The sequence below is a fragment of the Pelodiscus sinensis genome, chromosome 5 (genome assembly GCF_049634645.1).
Source record: "Pelodiscus sinensis isolate JC-2024 chromosome 5, ASM4963464v1, whole genome shotgun sequence".
NCBI lineage: Eukaryota > Metazoa > Chordata > Testudines > Trionychidae > Pelodiscus > Pelodiscus sinensis.
This window is the reverse complement of record NC_134715.1, coordinates 84,249,741-84,263,842: the sequence shown is the minus strand read 5'-3', so window position 1 is coordinate 84,263,842 and position 14,102 is coordinate 84,249,741. Positions and strand designations below refer to the sequence as shown.

At 40.2% G+C, this 14,102-nt stretch overlaps 1 protein-coding gene across 4 annotated transcripts in view; it reads left to right on the top strand.

The window, feature by feature from the left end:
• CRACD (capping protein inhibiting regulator of actin dynamics) overlaps positions 1–14,102 on the top strand; it is a 191,949-nt gene that overhangs the window by 148,428 nt on the left and 29,419 nt on the right. For 3 of the 4 annotated variants that reach the window (XM_014568709.3, XM_014568712.3, XM_014568711.3), the window contains 3 exons: positions 4,864–4,999; positions 8,121–8,282; positions 12,683–12,751. In XM_014568709.3, coding sequence (XP_014424195.2) covers positions 4,864–4,999; positions 8,121–8,282; positions 12,683–12,751 — 367 coding nt within the window. The remainder of the gene's footprint in view (positions 1–4,863; positions 5,000–8,120; positions 8,283–12,682; positions 12,752–14,102) is intronic. The other variant, XM_075930382.1, reaches the window with a different exon arrangement.

The following is a 14,102-nucleotide window of genomic DNA, read 5'->3' as shown; positions in this document are numbered from 1 at the left end:
GATCTCTGCCCCATGCAAAGTTCAGCTGTCTTCTCTGGTTTCTGATGCCCTGAGGAAATATTAGGGATTATACATTATAAGTCTATTACAGTAGAAAGTCTCTGCTAAGGCTCTGTGAAGATTGCAGTCAGAGGTTTGTAAACTTGAATGTTGTAGTTTGGGTCACAGGAGTTGGAAGTGAATCTGCTCCTGCACAGAAGAGTCTAAGAGGCTTGAGTCTCCAAAGGGAGCCTTCAGTCATTTTTTCATCCCCCCCAGAAGTCTTTCTTTGTTACCCCTTAAGTGGTCCCCCCCTCCTTTCTTTGATTCAACAGGAATATCTGGATATTCCCTGCAGGGACTTCTTGATAAAACCAGCTTCATTTAGAAGGAAAGCTCCAAAGTCTGGTTCCCAAAATTCTCTGGGGGTGGGGAACACAAGCTGGTAAGAGATTGGCTCATGTTTGCTGAACTGTTGTAAGTGAGAGCTGATATTTGCAAATGTGTCAACCCCGTACCCAATAGAGCTGTGCAAAGAATTCATAGCCCAAATAGTTTTATTATGATTAAATTAGCCTTCTTTTTGCTTGTGGAATGTCTATGAATAGACTCTGATTTCTCTGAACACATACTTTATTTGAATGTTTTGTATTTCTTTTTTAAACTCTCATTGGCTAGGATGAATAGTTTTGTGGCTATTGGATACCAACTGTTTGAGCTGTGTTTCTTGGTTGTAGTTTGTCAGATAAATTACATAGTATTGGTGCATTTCCCTGACTGAATAAGTATGCAAGCCGGATACTTTCCTATACGAAACAAAATTCAATTTCTGTGAATCTTTTTTTTTTCTTGATCATGCTGAATACAGGAAGCCTGGTAAAATTACTCATATTCAAATAAGTTCAGCAGCAATCAATCAGAACTATGTAGTACAAATGTTCAAATTAACATCAAAGTGACTGAACCAGTTTAAAAAAAGCCTGTATAGTTAGATTATTTTTATTTACCTTCTTATCTTTAAGGCTTTAGGGTTCACAGAGGGAGAGGTGATACACACCTTCCCATACACCTCTCTCACATGGAGGGATAGAGAGGTGGGGTAGTGACTAATCAACCCAACCCAACCCTCCCTGCTCAGTTGGGCCCCTGGGATGGACTCACCACTTCCTGGTGCTATTTCTTCCTGACGCAATGGGTATGTGTGTTGGGAGTGCATGAAAGGTCACATGCCTCCTCCACATGTCAGCCAGATTCACAGCACAGCGTGGCCAGCAGCAGCCTGCGCCACTTTGTTTAGCTAAAAGGTCCATAGCCACAGAGCAGGATTATCCAATAGGCACAGTGCCTAGGGCCTACGAAAAAGTTGAGGGCGTACAAAAAATGTAGGGCTTAAAAAATTCATAATTGACTTGAAAATAAGAAAAGAACGCTGCTAAATCAAACGTAATAATTTGCTATCTTTAGTCAACAAACAACATACAGGTATAACATCTGATTACTATTAGGCATATAGGTGAAAGGGCATTTCTCTCTCATATTTATATACAATCTAATTTAAAGGCCTACAATTATGTGAGTGCTTAGGGCCTATGAAGACCTTCATCTGGCACTGTGTAGCCATGGAGCATCATGGCTCTGATTGGCTCTGGTTCGCCATTTCCAGCCAAGGGGAGCTGCAGCCTGGGCCATGCTGCTTTCCGCCGCTCCCTGTGACTGGAAACAGTTCCGGGTGGCCCCACGACCCAAGTGTGAAAAATGCTGTCCTAACGGATTAAAAATATTCTGCAATTTATTGCAACAGTAAGGAGCTAAAATTCAGAAGACAGCAGTCTATTTTTGACAAATCCTTCCTATTTTTTAACCTTTCTAAAAGATAAATGTCTTGTTTTTTCCCCGGCACTTTTATTACCCTTAAATGAAGTGTTTTTCGATTATGATAATGTTTGAAGACACTATCTTTCTCCGAGAAGCAAAACAACATGCACCTGTAAACTTAATTGTCGTGACATTTTTTTATATACAGTTCAGACTGCCAAATATGTATGCTGTTTTTGAGCTCTGGCATTTACCATTGCAAATTTTTTAATTGCAGTGATTTCTTTTTCTTCTAATTCTCTGTGTGTTGGGTAAAGTAATTACAGGTGCCCCCTGAACAGACGACAGTCTGCCATCTAGACAGAGATCAATAGAAGCCAACATGGCAGAATCCAATGAATACCTGTAATCAAGACATGTGGGGCTCTGTTGTGTCGAGCCCTGCATGGGTGAATAGGACAAGAGAAAATACACAATTACACTCTCCACTTGTACCCCTTCACAGAAGCTAGCCACAAAGGCACTTTTTGCACTATTGAGATAGTCACCAGCTCTTCCAGGAGATGTTCTTAGGTCTTTACATCTTTTACCAATCAAAGTGTCATTTTCAAGGTATTCACAGGTATTTCTTCACTTTAGATATTGTAAATGCATCCTTCAAGTAGGTAAATCTAATCAGACCCCCGTGGGTATTTTTTCACTTTATACAGGCTGATCCGCTCTAGTCTGATGATTTTAGTTAACCAGATGTCCACTTATCATACATGTGACTTTTTCCCGTGGTCCCATGAAGTTTGTTTACAGACACCAGTCCTGGCTCTCTGTGTCCGGTGCTGTTATTTAGCTCTAATTTATCTCAAAATGTCTTCTAACAGCCCTATAAGCAGTAGAAGTGTTGGTAATGCTGCTAGATAATACTGACATCCTGTGGTTTGGCAAATTCTCTGGTCAGCAGCTGTCAGGTCCCAAGGGTGCCAGACTAGATGTTTAACCTATATATGGAATTATTCTAATCTCTTACTGCTAATATTCATCTCTCCAGTAGAAATTTGTGTCAGCACTAAGTACACCTTCATTATCTTGTCCAAATTTTCTTTCCTGAACTTCATGATGCCGTGGATGTAGAACACATGCAATCTTACAAATGTTCAGTGATTTTGTATGAATAGAGCTTCCTATGTGCATATGGTTTGGTGCTGACATTGTTAAATAGGGTCCATAACACATGTCATAGTGTATCCTGGAAGTTGAGATTATAAATTTATAAATTTAACTGTTTTTAAAGATACATATTCCTTATCAGTGATATTTCTTTCTTTTGGCAGTGATAAGGTGGGGGCTTCTATAGTCAACATACACAACATCAGCAACTATGGTACATAAACTTTACTGGAAGGTACAAAGTGGAAAGGTTAGAAGGCTGTGAAATGAATAGAAACATAAGAACATGGATAGACAATTTTTATGGATAGAAATTCCATGTTTGAACGCTGTCTCAACGACTTAATTACATGCATCCTGCTTCAGAAGCCTTTTAAATCTGCACTTGAAAGAGAATCCTCTGAACTGTCATTCATGCTAAAATTCGACACGCTACGCGTGGGTCTCAACAAAGACCCTAGCTATCTTATCCATTACAAAGATAGCTTCCTCAATTATCACCTCTACTACCATTAGCTCACAGACATTTACCTTCACTCCCCCCTTCTCCGCATCCCCCTTCTGTTCTGAAATTTGATTTGTCCTTTTCATATGTGTTCCTTTTTTTTTAATTGTATCCTTTGGTATATATGGTTGTGACTATTTTCTTCCACTATTTGATCTGAGGAAGTGGGTCTGGCCCACGAAAGCTCATCATCTAATAAACTATCTTGTTAGTCTTTAAAGTGCTACATAGTCCTGTATTTTGTTTGATTTTACCAGGGGGACTAGAAATTACTAGACTCCTCTCTTTCCATCGTGTAACAATCCACCTTGTTCCTCCCTTCCCTGATCCTACTTTGAGATAGAATTTGGAGTCTGCAGTGTCCATAAAATATTGTTTTCATTACTGATCAATGAGATCACTCAGTTACATGAAAGACCCAGCCAGAAGTGGGAACAACTTAACATTTTTTCATGAAGATTGGCTTTGGTGATGCTATGGGCAGGTTCACTTCCTCTGAAGTTTGCTTCAAGTATCTGGTTAAGGAAAATGAAAAAAATCAAAGTAAAACTCAGTTGATACCACCATGGTTCATGGGGTTTGGCATCAAACCCACCCACTGAACCTTGCTCCCCAAACCAAACAAACAAGAACTCTACAGGTTTTGTGTGGTTGTATGTGAAATTATAAATTAATACTATGCCAAGACTTCCTTGAGAGCCTGAAAACTTTTGATAAACATGGGCTGAGTTTAGAGTGTGTAACAAAACCAGGTGAGTTTCATAAAGGTGGAGATTTTATTATGAGCATGTGACCTGTTTCCAGTTTCTGTTTTGAACAAAAGATAGGCAAAATATACCTCATGGACCATCCCATTTCAGATGAGGGTAGGAAGAATATTCTTTTCAAATTTGTATTATTTTTCCTTTCAATTAAAACTGGAAAAAAATGCGTGTACTTTACAAAATGTTACTAATCTCTTCTGATAAAGTTAATTTCTTTCTTTTATGGTCAGTGTGTATTCAGAAGGGAAAAATGTCTCTATTTTATTTCTTGGTCTTGACAAAATTGTTTTTGTGACAGTGTTCAGAGCACAATGAAATATCATTAAGTAGCATTTAATATATAAAATAGAGAGAATGTGCTTATTAAAGAATAAAATCAAATAAAATCCTACTAAAACAACCATAAAGTTGTCCCTCTGGTCAGAAAATGAGAGAGAATGAACTCCAGGTGACAGATGTCAGACAGATTGCTTTATGCACGACTGCAGGGCATGCAAATAATAGTGTTGAGGAGAGTAAAAATATCTATGTAGAAGACCAAAGAAAAAGGTATAGGGTAAGGGGAATTACTGTAGGAATGAATAGCAGGAATCATTTTGGGTGATCTTTATAAAATTAAAGATATGAATTGCATTTCAGATCCTCCAATTATACTATGGGCACTCGAGCTTTTTCCCATGACAGTATTTTTATACCTGATGGGCAGGCAGAGAGTGAGCAGGCAGTCCAAGCAATGTCACAGGACAAAATCCTAGGCAAAGTCAAAACCCTTCAGGTAAGAAGTAATAAGCATGTGACTACACAGGTGTAAATGTTTTTAAAAAATCATTTTTTCATCATGTGCTGTAGTATTCTAAGCATGTAAGATGTCTGGTTGCATCCCTGAGGAACTTAGGGGCAGGTCCTCAGCTGCTGGTAAATTGACAGAATTGCAGTGGCGCTATGATAATTTATATCAGCTGGGAATCTGCCTTTTGTAACCTATGGCTCCAATCCTGTAAGTAAATACATGCACCCTGCACTCATGTGGTGCTCCATTTGCATGTAAGTATTGCCCCATGAGGACCGGCATGGGTTGGGGCCTGAGTAAACAATTTTCAGAAGAGAATCATTGAATAAAACACAAAGATTTCCTTTGTATGTTTTGTTGTCATTTAAATATTTTTCCTCTTTTGTCCTTGCATATTTCCCATTAAGTTTTGTTAGTCTTTGTTAGTTCTTTTACTCTCTTAACTCATGTCCATTTGTTTTTTGATTGCCAGTTTGTTTGTATGCTTTCCCATTACTTTTCAAATACATTAGATTTTTTTGCAGGACGTGCAAGTAATCAGTCCTCAAAGGTCTTATTTTTCATTTGCCTTCTATTTTTGTCCTTGAGGTTCTAAATGAATACAAAACAGACCTCTTGAGAAAACTTACCAATGCTCTTTAACTAGTCCCCTTGCATTTCAAATGCATTCAGCTCTTCAAAATAAATAAATTGGCTTTCTTCTTAAATAAATCTATACCCTACTGTAAAAAATTATTTACCAGTCCATTTTTCATACCTGCTTTCCATACTTCATGTCCCGTGAATGCCCTATTTAATTTTGTGCTCTGTAATGTATTTGAATGATTCTCTCCATATTCCTAATTGGACTTTGGGAGAGCTGAACATTCATCTGTTTTTACAGTGGGCATAGGACATGTTGAGGCAGGACTTTGAAAGCTTGTCAGTGCTGTACAAATGCCCACCAATAATGAATGAATTAGAGGGTGGGGGAAAACTAATTGTACTGTCCTAAACTCTGCTCAAAATCCAAACTGTGCCCACTTGAGATGCCAAAATGAGACGCCAAACATGATAATAGTTTGAAAGTTCTTCAGAGTCAAGTAACTGGCTTATTTTGGACTTTTTTCATGCTTTAAGGAATTTGATAGCTGTGCTATCAAAATCAGTGAGAGTTGAGGGCACTGAGCAACTTACTGGATCATACCTTCACAGGACCATTTCTTTGTTCTGCATATTTCAGTGAGGGTGTATAAAGAACCAAGGTAGAATGCAGACCTAGAGAAGGTAAAGTCTGAAAAGACTGGCACCATCTGACTCCTCTGAAAACAAGTTTTTCTAATTACTTTATTGGGACCAAGATTTCCTTCTGGGTATCTAAGCAGGTCTGACTTTCTTCCATCTTTAACTCATTCCATTTGTACCACCTAAGCTGTGTTCAGTCATCCGCTATCAGGATGCAGAGTGGCAGCAATTCATACCTGAGAGAGAACATGGAAGAACATCAATCCTAATTCATCAACCTGGCAATAGCGAAATTCTCTCTTATTTTATACCCCGGCTTCAGTTAATCTGGATAAAATTTAGACAACAATCCAAGTTTCCAGATGTTTTATGTGAATTGAGGTTGACTTGCAATCCTTTGTGTCTTACCATTCCTCTCAAACTTTGTTTCCATGCCAAGATCTTATCTAAATCATGCTATTAATTTTAAGCTGTAGCCCTGTCGTTGCTTTGTATAACTGCTACTGTAATCTACATTGTATCTTTCTGCAATTCAGAGGAATCAATTCATAGCAGAGGTCCGTGCCTATAATTGACTTTCATATAAATGGATGTTACACTCTTGAACCCCTGCTATAAGCATTCCTTTGTGCAGATTTTCACAGTGATGGAGAGATCATCTTTGGAGAATTTCCTGTCCTTGAAAGAGAATAAGAGGTCTTATCTCTTCTAGATGGGTGTGGTTCCTGTAAATATTCAGGAAGCAAATGAAATACTAGAGCTGCCCCTTTCCTAATTATTCTAAATCTGATGCTAAAAATATGGTCTCTTTCAAGCATTCTATTATTTTAGGCATAAGCATAACAAAAATACTTTTTGTATGTTAAAGAAGGATCTATTTTGTGGGATCTATTTTGTGATCTCTGTGTAAGCCGAAGTCATTACTGCCAAAAAGCACGAGGCAGGAACTCTGTCTCTAGACAGCAATTCAAGATAACGTCATTTATAGTCGTTGAGAGAGAAGGTTTTACATCATCTCTAGAAAATAAGTATTAAATGAAAAGAAAAAGGGGACCTGGAAAAAGAATGTTGAATAATGGACAAGATACAAAACTCACAATCTGTTGACCTACCAGTGTGTGTTATATTGCTTCTTCATGACATTACCCTCTGCAGAGCCTCACTGTGGGATTGCCATGCTCTTATACACCAAAAGCCATGTGGTAAGGCAGATGCAGATCTACAGTGGGAATACATCTGGCTAACATTTGTAATTTAATTTTTGGGTACTCAACTTGAGATACCTTAAAGGAGGCTGATTTTTCAGAGGATAGATGGGCTGAATTCTCTGTCAATCAGGTTCCTTTAATGCATCAGAGTGGCAATCCTCAAACATTTAAAAATCATGTCTGGGCCCTAAAATCTTGAGGATTTTTTAAATAATATTTTTAGGGTTCTTTTTATTGACTTCTGACCTGTGACCTTTGAATGTGCACTAGGGTCTTGAATTCAAGATTTTCTCTGCAACCATGAAGCCTAGAAGTATATCTTTTTGTTTTAATAAAATGTGATTTTGATGTGTCCACATGACTCCAGAAAACACCAGCATTATGAAAGTCGTAATAAAACAGCAAGAGTTGGCAACACTGGTACCCATTATCACTGTTCATGTTGTTAAATCTTTATCAAGGAGGACAAGAATTATTATTGATAAGTATGCTTCCTATCTCTGCCTTGTTGCGGTAGCTGCTGAATCTGGAGTTGGCTTGCTTTTTAGCCTAGGCAATCGGCTTATGTATTTCAAATTGCTTGCAAAATATGTAGATTTTGTGGGGAGAGAGGGCATGTGCAGTAGAGTAGATATATTTCATTCATGACATAACTTTTTTTTCTTGTTTTTTAGCAACAGTTGTCCAAGACTATTAAATTTGGACACTCACCACAAACAACAATTTCTGAGAGGACAATGGAGGAGGCAAATTCTAGTTTAGAAGATATATTATTCAGCAGCCCAATGGAGATTGAGAACCAATCAGACACAGTGCTCTCAGACAGTGATAATAAAGTAAGCATCTTAAATGGACATATTCACTACATGACACGGTTATTGAAAGCACAGAACTCACTGGGATAGAGACACAATGTCCAGTGAGCCACAGCAATAGAATCTTCATCTAAGGGATGTCTCTGGCTAAACTACATACTCCTCTCTGCTATCGTTTTTTCCTCAGCTCTTAGTTTTAAAACTGCACTACATCTTTTTTAATTTTAAGTCCCAGCAGTCTGGTTCCATTTTTGGTTTAGGTGGAGCCCGTCCTTCTTCTATAGAATCCTCCTTTCCCAAAAGTGTCCTCAGTTCCTAATGAATCTAAGCCCCTCCTCTCTCCACCTCTGTCTCATCTACACATTGAGAGCCTGCAGTTCTCCCTAACTGACCTTCCATGTGGAACTGGACACATCTCAGAGAATGCTAACATGAAGGTCCTGGACTTCAATCTCTTAGCAGCCTAAATTTGTCCTTTAGGATCCTTCTCCTATCCTTTCCTATTTCACTGGTACCTGCATATACTATGACCACTACCAGCTCGTCCTCAGCACTACACGTAAGTCTATCTACATGTCTTGAGATCTGCAATCTTCACACAAGGCAAGTCACCGTGAGGTTCTCATGGTCAACACAAACCTAGATGTCTATGTTTCTAATAACTGAGTCTCCCATAAATATTTCTTGTCCCTTCCTCAACCACAGAGACTGTCAAAGGAGGAGTTGGACCATTCAGCTGTGTCCCAGAAAGTATCATCCACTTCAGCCACTCTGTTTTCCAAAAGCCTCTGAGGGCCAGGAGCTCCTTTCCCTAAGGGCTCACATATGCTACCTGCTTATTCCTTTGCTGATATTTTGCTTTTATCAGGGGGTGGTTTTGGCTTTAAATTTAATGAATGTTGAATGTATCTAGCTCCCCTCAAAACTCCCTCGCAAAACTCCTGTTAGCCACTGGCTAAGTAGATGGCAAACATAACATCTCTCTAAAGGTTGGGAAAAGGCTGGTGAGAGACAGATAATCCTGGAGTCCCAAGGGTGGGAAGTTGTACCCAGTTGATTCATAATAAGCCTAAAGAGAAATTCCTTTGAGAGAGATTGAAGCCAAAACCAATTTGACAATGAGCCAGTAACAGCGCAAGTGTTTGTTCTTTGATGACCTCTCTTGTAAAGTCTGTCCCTCACAGATTGGAGTGAGAGCAAAGATTATCTGCACTGATGGCAGCAATGTCTACACGGAAGCAAAAGAATGGCATTGCGGTATCCTTTTAAGTGCAGAAAAGCTCAAAGTCAGTGGGAAACGCTCTAATGCTCAAGTCACTGTATCCCCCAAGCCTATGACATACCGAGTATATTGGGCACTCTGTGGGTATGTCTACACAGCAGCTAGCCATGTGCTTCCCAGAACAGGCAGGCAGGCAGACACTCACATTAGAGGCTTGTCTATATTTAAAACACTACAGTCACACAACTGCATTGTTGCAGCTAAGCTGCTGGAGCATGTCAGTGCAGACTCTACCTACACCGACAGGAGGGAGTCTCCCATTAGCATAGGTTAATTCAACTCCCGGAGAAGCGGTAGCTTGGTCCACTGTAGAATTCTTCCATCAACCTAGAACTGTCTACACTAGTTTTACACTGCTTGGGGGTGGAGGAGTGTGAATGTTTCATACTCCAGAGCGACATGGTTATGCTGACCTAGTTTTCTAGTGTAGACCAGGTCTTGTTCTGCTGAGCTAGCACACTGAAAATAGCAGCATGGCTGCAGCCACATGGGTAGCAGCTTGGGCCAGCCACTCATGTAGAAACCTGCCTGAACCCCATCAGCTGTGCTGCTGCATCCAGGCTGCTACTCTTAGCACACTAGCTCAGGCAAACGAAGTGTGGGCTTGGAAGCATGCTCCCATCTGCTGTGTAGACATACCTTCCGAGCAGGCAGAAAGGAGTTTTGTACAGTGGGTGGCTGAGGAACATGGGCCCTCCTCCCACTAATCCAGAGGCAGGGTGTAGAGTCCCAATCTGTCTACAAAGCCCCCAGTTCCTGCCTCTAGCACTGTTGTGGAGCTAAGCTCTGCAGTGTGTTGAGTGTTATAGAGCTCCTGGCAAGACTGTTCCCCATTCTGGAACAATGAATGCATAAGTGAGGGCCTGCAAAAGTACCCCAAAACCTGATCTCTACAGGCTTTGGTACAAAAACTCCTCCCAAAATCCTAATACCCAGATTTTGGGGAATCCACTGCCACCATCAAGTGCTTTTGAACCCACAAACAGGGGTAGATACTTGAAACCAACCCCAGGGCATCTCATGATCTTTTCTCCATAGAGCTTGAAAAGAAAAGAGAAAATACGAGGTTTAGTCTGTGATACCTGTCCCCTAGTTAGAGGCATGCAGATCCCACAGACAGATTTTCCAGGATAGAGAAATGAACCAATACCAGTTAATTAAAAAAAGAAAGAATTTTTATTATTAAAACAATATCCCAGTTTACAAGCATAGTTGGAATGGCTAGATGGTAAGATCCACCAATTAATATACTCATGGAAGATTCCAATGGGCTCAGGACTTAGTTGTAAAAGAGAGGAAAAAACATTTCTAATAGCACAGACATCAGATCCAAATTCCCAAAACAGAAACAATAAAACCTAATGGATTTATCTAGACTTTACCCTACTTGCACGTTATGAAGAGCCTTTTTCTTGAGAGAGACGACATCTTCTGTTTTCCTCAGTATCTAGAGAGCAAAAACTGTCTCAGAGACAAAGGAGGGAAAACCCCAAAATTCCTTTGTCTCAGTTTGAAATTCCTATCTGCATTTCTATTGGCTGAGCAGATAGCTGGCTAGGTACAGGGACATAGTTAATCCCTTAGTCCCCAGACTGCTGGCCAACCCTCATGGTCATGACAGCCCCCATAGTTGACCTTGCAGATTCATGGCCCTCCTGTGCAGCAGAAACTATATGTGTACACTTCAGGGCTGCACAAGGGACAGAATTTATTTTCCTGTCTGACCTATGGGTACATGGCAAGAAAATTTGTCTAGCCGCCACCCAGCCTATATCCCTATTCACGCAGTAGGATGTTTGAAAAAAGCTTAAGGGCCAGACTGTGCTTTTAAGCCATAGCTCTTGCTGGAGGGAGGTCCAGAGGAATTGTGATGGAGCCTGAGGAGGCATTTGGTTGGCTCAGCCAGAACTCTTCTCAGGAAGAGCATGCCAGAACTGCAGTGGGTTCTCATTCTCATGCTTTCAGGTGTTGCTATGCCCCTCCACAGAGCCACTGGGAGGAGATGGCATATGGCACACCTAGTCCCTTTTGAATCATTGCAAGAGCTCTGTGCAACATGCTCCATGTGGTGCAGAGGGCTGGATATCCCATCTCTGCCCTTTCCAAGAGCACGAAGCCATCTCTCCTCCACCCCTGTGCCCAGGAGTCCAAGATGGATGTCCGCTTCCCTGGATTTTTTCCACGCTTCTAAGTTGTGTAGTTATGCTGACCTACTTTTCCAGTGTAAATCAGGCCTTTGTATCCCCTCTCTGCTTCCATTTATACACGGAGAAGATGGCATATGAATCTTTGTGCAGCAGATTAGAGCTGCAGATTAGAAGTGCTATGTAATTTTAGTGTTACATTTCTTATATTCTATGTGATTTTATTATTGTTTAGGCAAATTGGATTAATGGCTACAGTTCTCAATTTGATTTGGCATGCGTTTGAAACACTAACTTCTAATGATTTATATGAGTATCTGCTAATGAAGCATATAAGGAGAATCACAAACTGTACATAAAAATGTCAGAATTACAAATTGAGCCAGTCATTTTATATGAAAGGTGCAAATAACCTATAATTCATAGCACAGGAAGTGTCACGAGCTTCTAGCTAAAAGGAGTCATTTAAATGTACTCTCTAGTGCATAAACAGAAGAACAATTCTGTTACATTAATGCACATAAATGATTCACTAATACCAAATTTGGTGTCCCAGTTCTTCCTCATGCAGAGGACAGTCTGTACCCAGGGATCACTTTTGGGGGACTGAGCATAAGGAAGTGTTGTCTCCATGTCATGGTATCCATTTCTGCCTTAGCCGCACGAAAGACCACTCCAGCTCTAGGGAATTGGTAGGCATAGGGAGTGGGACTGAGAAAGGAATGACAGCCAAGTTCCACTGAATCATTTTCCCCACCAAACCTATAAACCAAAGCAGAGCGAGTTGGTCTGTGGATAAGATATTGGACTGGAACGTAGCAGATCTGGACACATATCCAGCTACTTAGCCATTTGGTCCCCACCCTGTAACAATGCTTGGGATTCTTCTGTCCCAAGTGCAGGACTCACTGTGTTTTCACTCTCATTTTGTGATTTCACTAGTTCTTTAAATCCTTTACATTCTAATATCTATTTGTACTAATCTTATTTTCTAGTTAAGTGACACTCCGGATCCATTAACCCTTACGCATGTGCCTGGAACAGGACATGAAGTAGAAGAGAAGGTAACAAGACATTAATAATTGAAGTTAATTGAATTTGGATCAAATTCTTTTCTATTTTGATTACTTTTTCCTCCTTTGTTTTATTTTTAAAGAAAACTGCAAGTTTTCTTATTGCAGTACAGGCAGTCCCTGGGTTACGTACAAGATAGGGACTGTAGGTTTGTTCTTAAGTTGAATTTGTATGTAAGTCGGAACTGGTACATATTGTAGGGGAAACTCTAGCCAAACATTTCTCCAGAGCTCAGTTTTATTCTCCCACACCTCACTTCCCTCAGTCCTTTATTCTCAAGCTGAGGTGTCTGCTGAGAAAAGCCGCTCCGCATCTCCCTGGTCTGCTGTGGGGGGTGCTAGCTTCGCATCTCCATGGTCTGCTGGGGAGAAGCAGCTAGTGCGGGGTTGCCTCACCCCGTTTGTAAGTAGGGTCCGATGTAAGTCGGATCCATGTAACCCGGGGACTGCCTGTATTTAGTTTTATTGTCACAAATTCATTCAAAACTGCAGTGACAGTGTGCAATTCTTATGTACTGCATCTGAGGAGACGTTGCTAAATGAGTAGTGACTGAAGTTGGGAAATCTATTTCTAAGGTAATAGGTAACTACAGAAAACTAAACACAGCTCTATCACCTCTGTACCACAGCTCTATCACATCTTACCCATTACCAAGATAGCTTCCCCAATTATCACCTCTAATACCATTAGCTCACAAACATCCCACTCTCCCCACCTCTAATATCATCAATTCACAGACACTTACCTTCCTTCCTTTCCCCCCCTCCCTGCATCCCCCTCCTGTTCTGAAATGTGATTTGTCCTTTTCATATGTGTTCATTTTTTAAATTGTATCCTTTGGTATATATGGTTGTGACTATTTTCTTCCACCATTTGATCTGAGGAAGTGGGTCTGGCCCACGAAAGCTCATCATCTAATAAACCATCTTGTTAGTCTTTAAAGTGCTACATTGTCCTGCATTTTGCTTCAGCTACCCCAGACTAACATGGCTACATTTCTATCACTCTGTACCTCAAGCATTCCTGCATTTGAATTATTGCAGAGCCATCATTTTCATAAGTACTTTTACTTCTTTATTATGCATATATGTATCTTAGTAAGACTATGCAAAATATTTCAAAATCGTTAAACAACTGGCTTTCTGATAAATCTATTTTTAACCCCATCGTGGATTTCAGAACTGCCTTGAAAAATAAGGCACTAATTTTTCCTCAGTAGAAGACTTTCCCTCCCTTTCTGAGTTCACACCAATTACAGATCTAACAGTGGTAGCAAAATGGACCACAGGGAGAGACTTTTAATTTTTTGTCACCTCTTAAAGGGTTAGTTTCTTGGGTTCT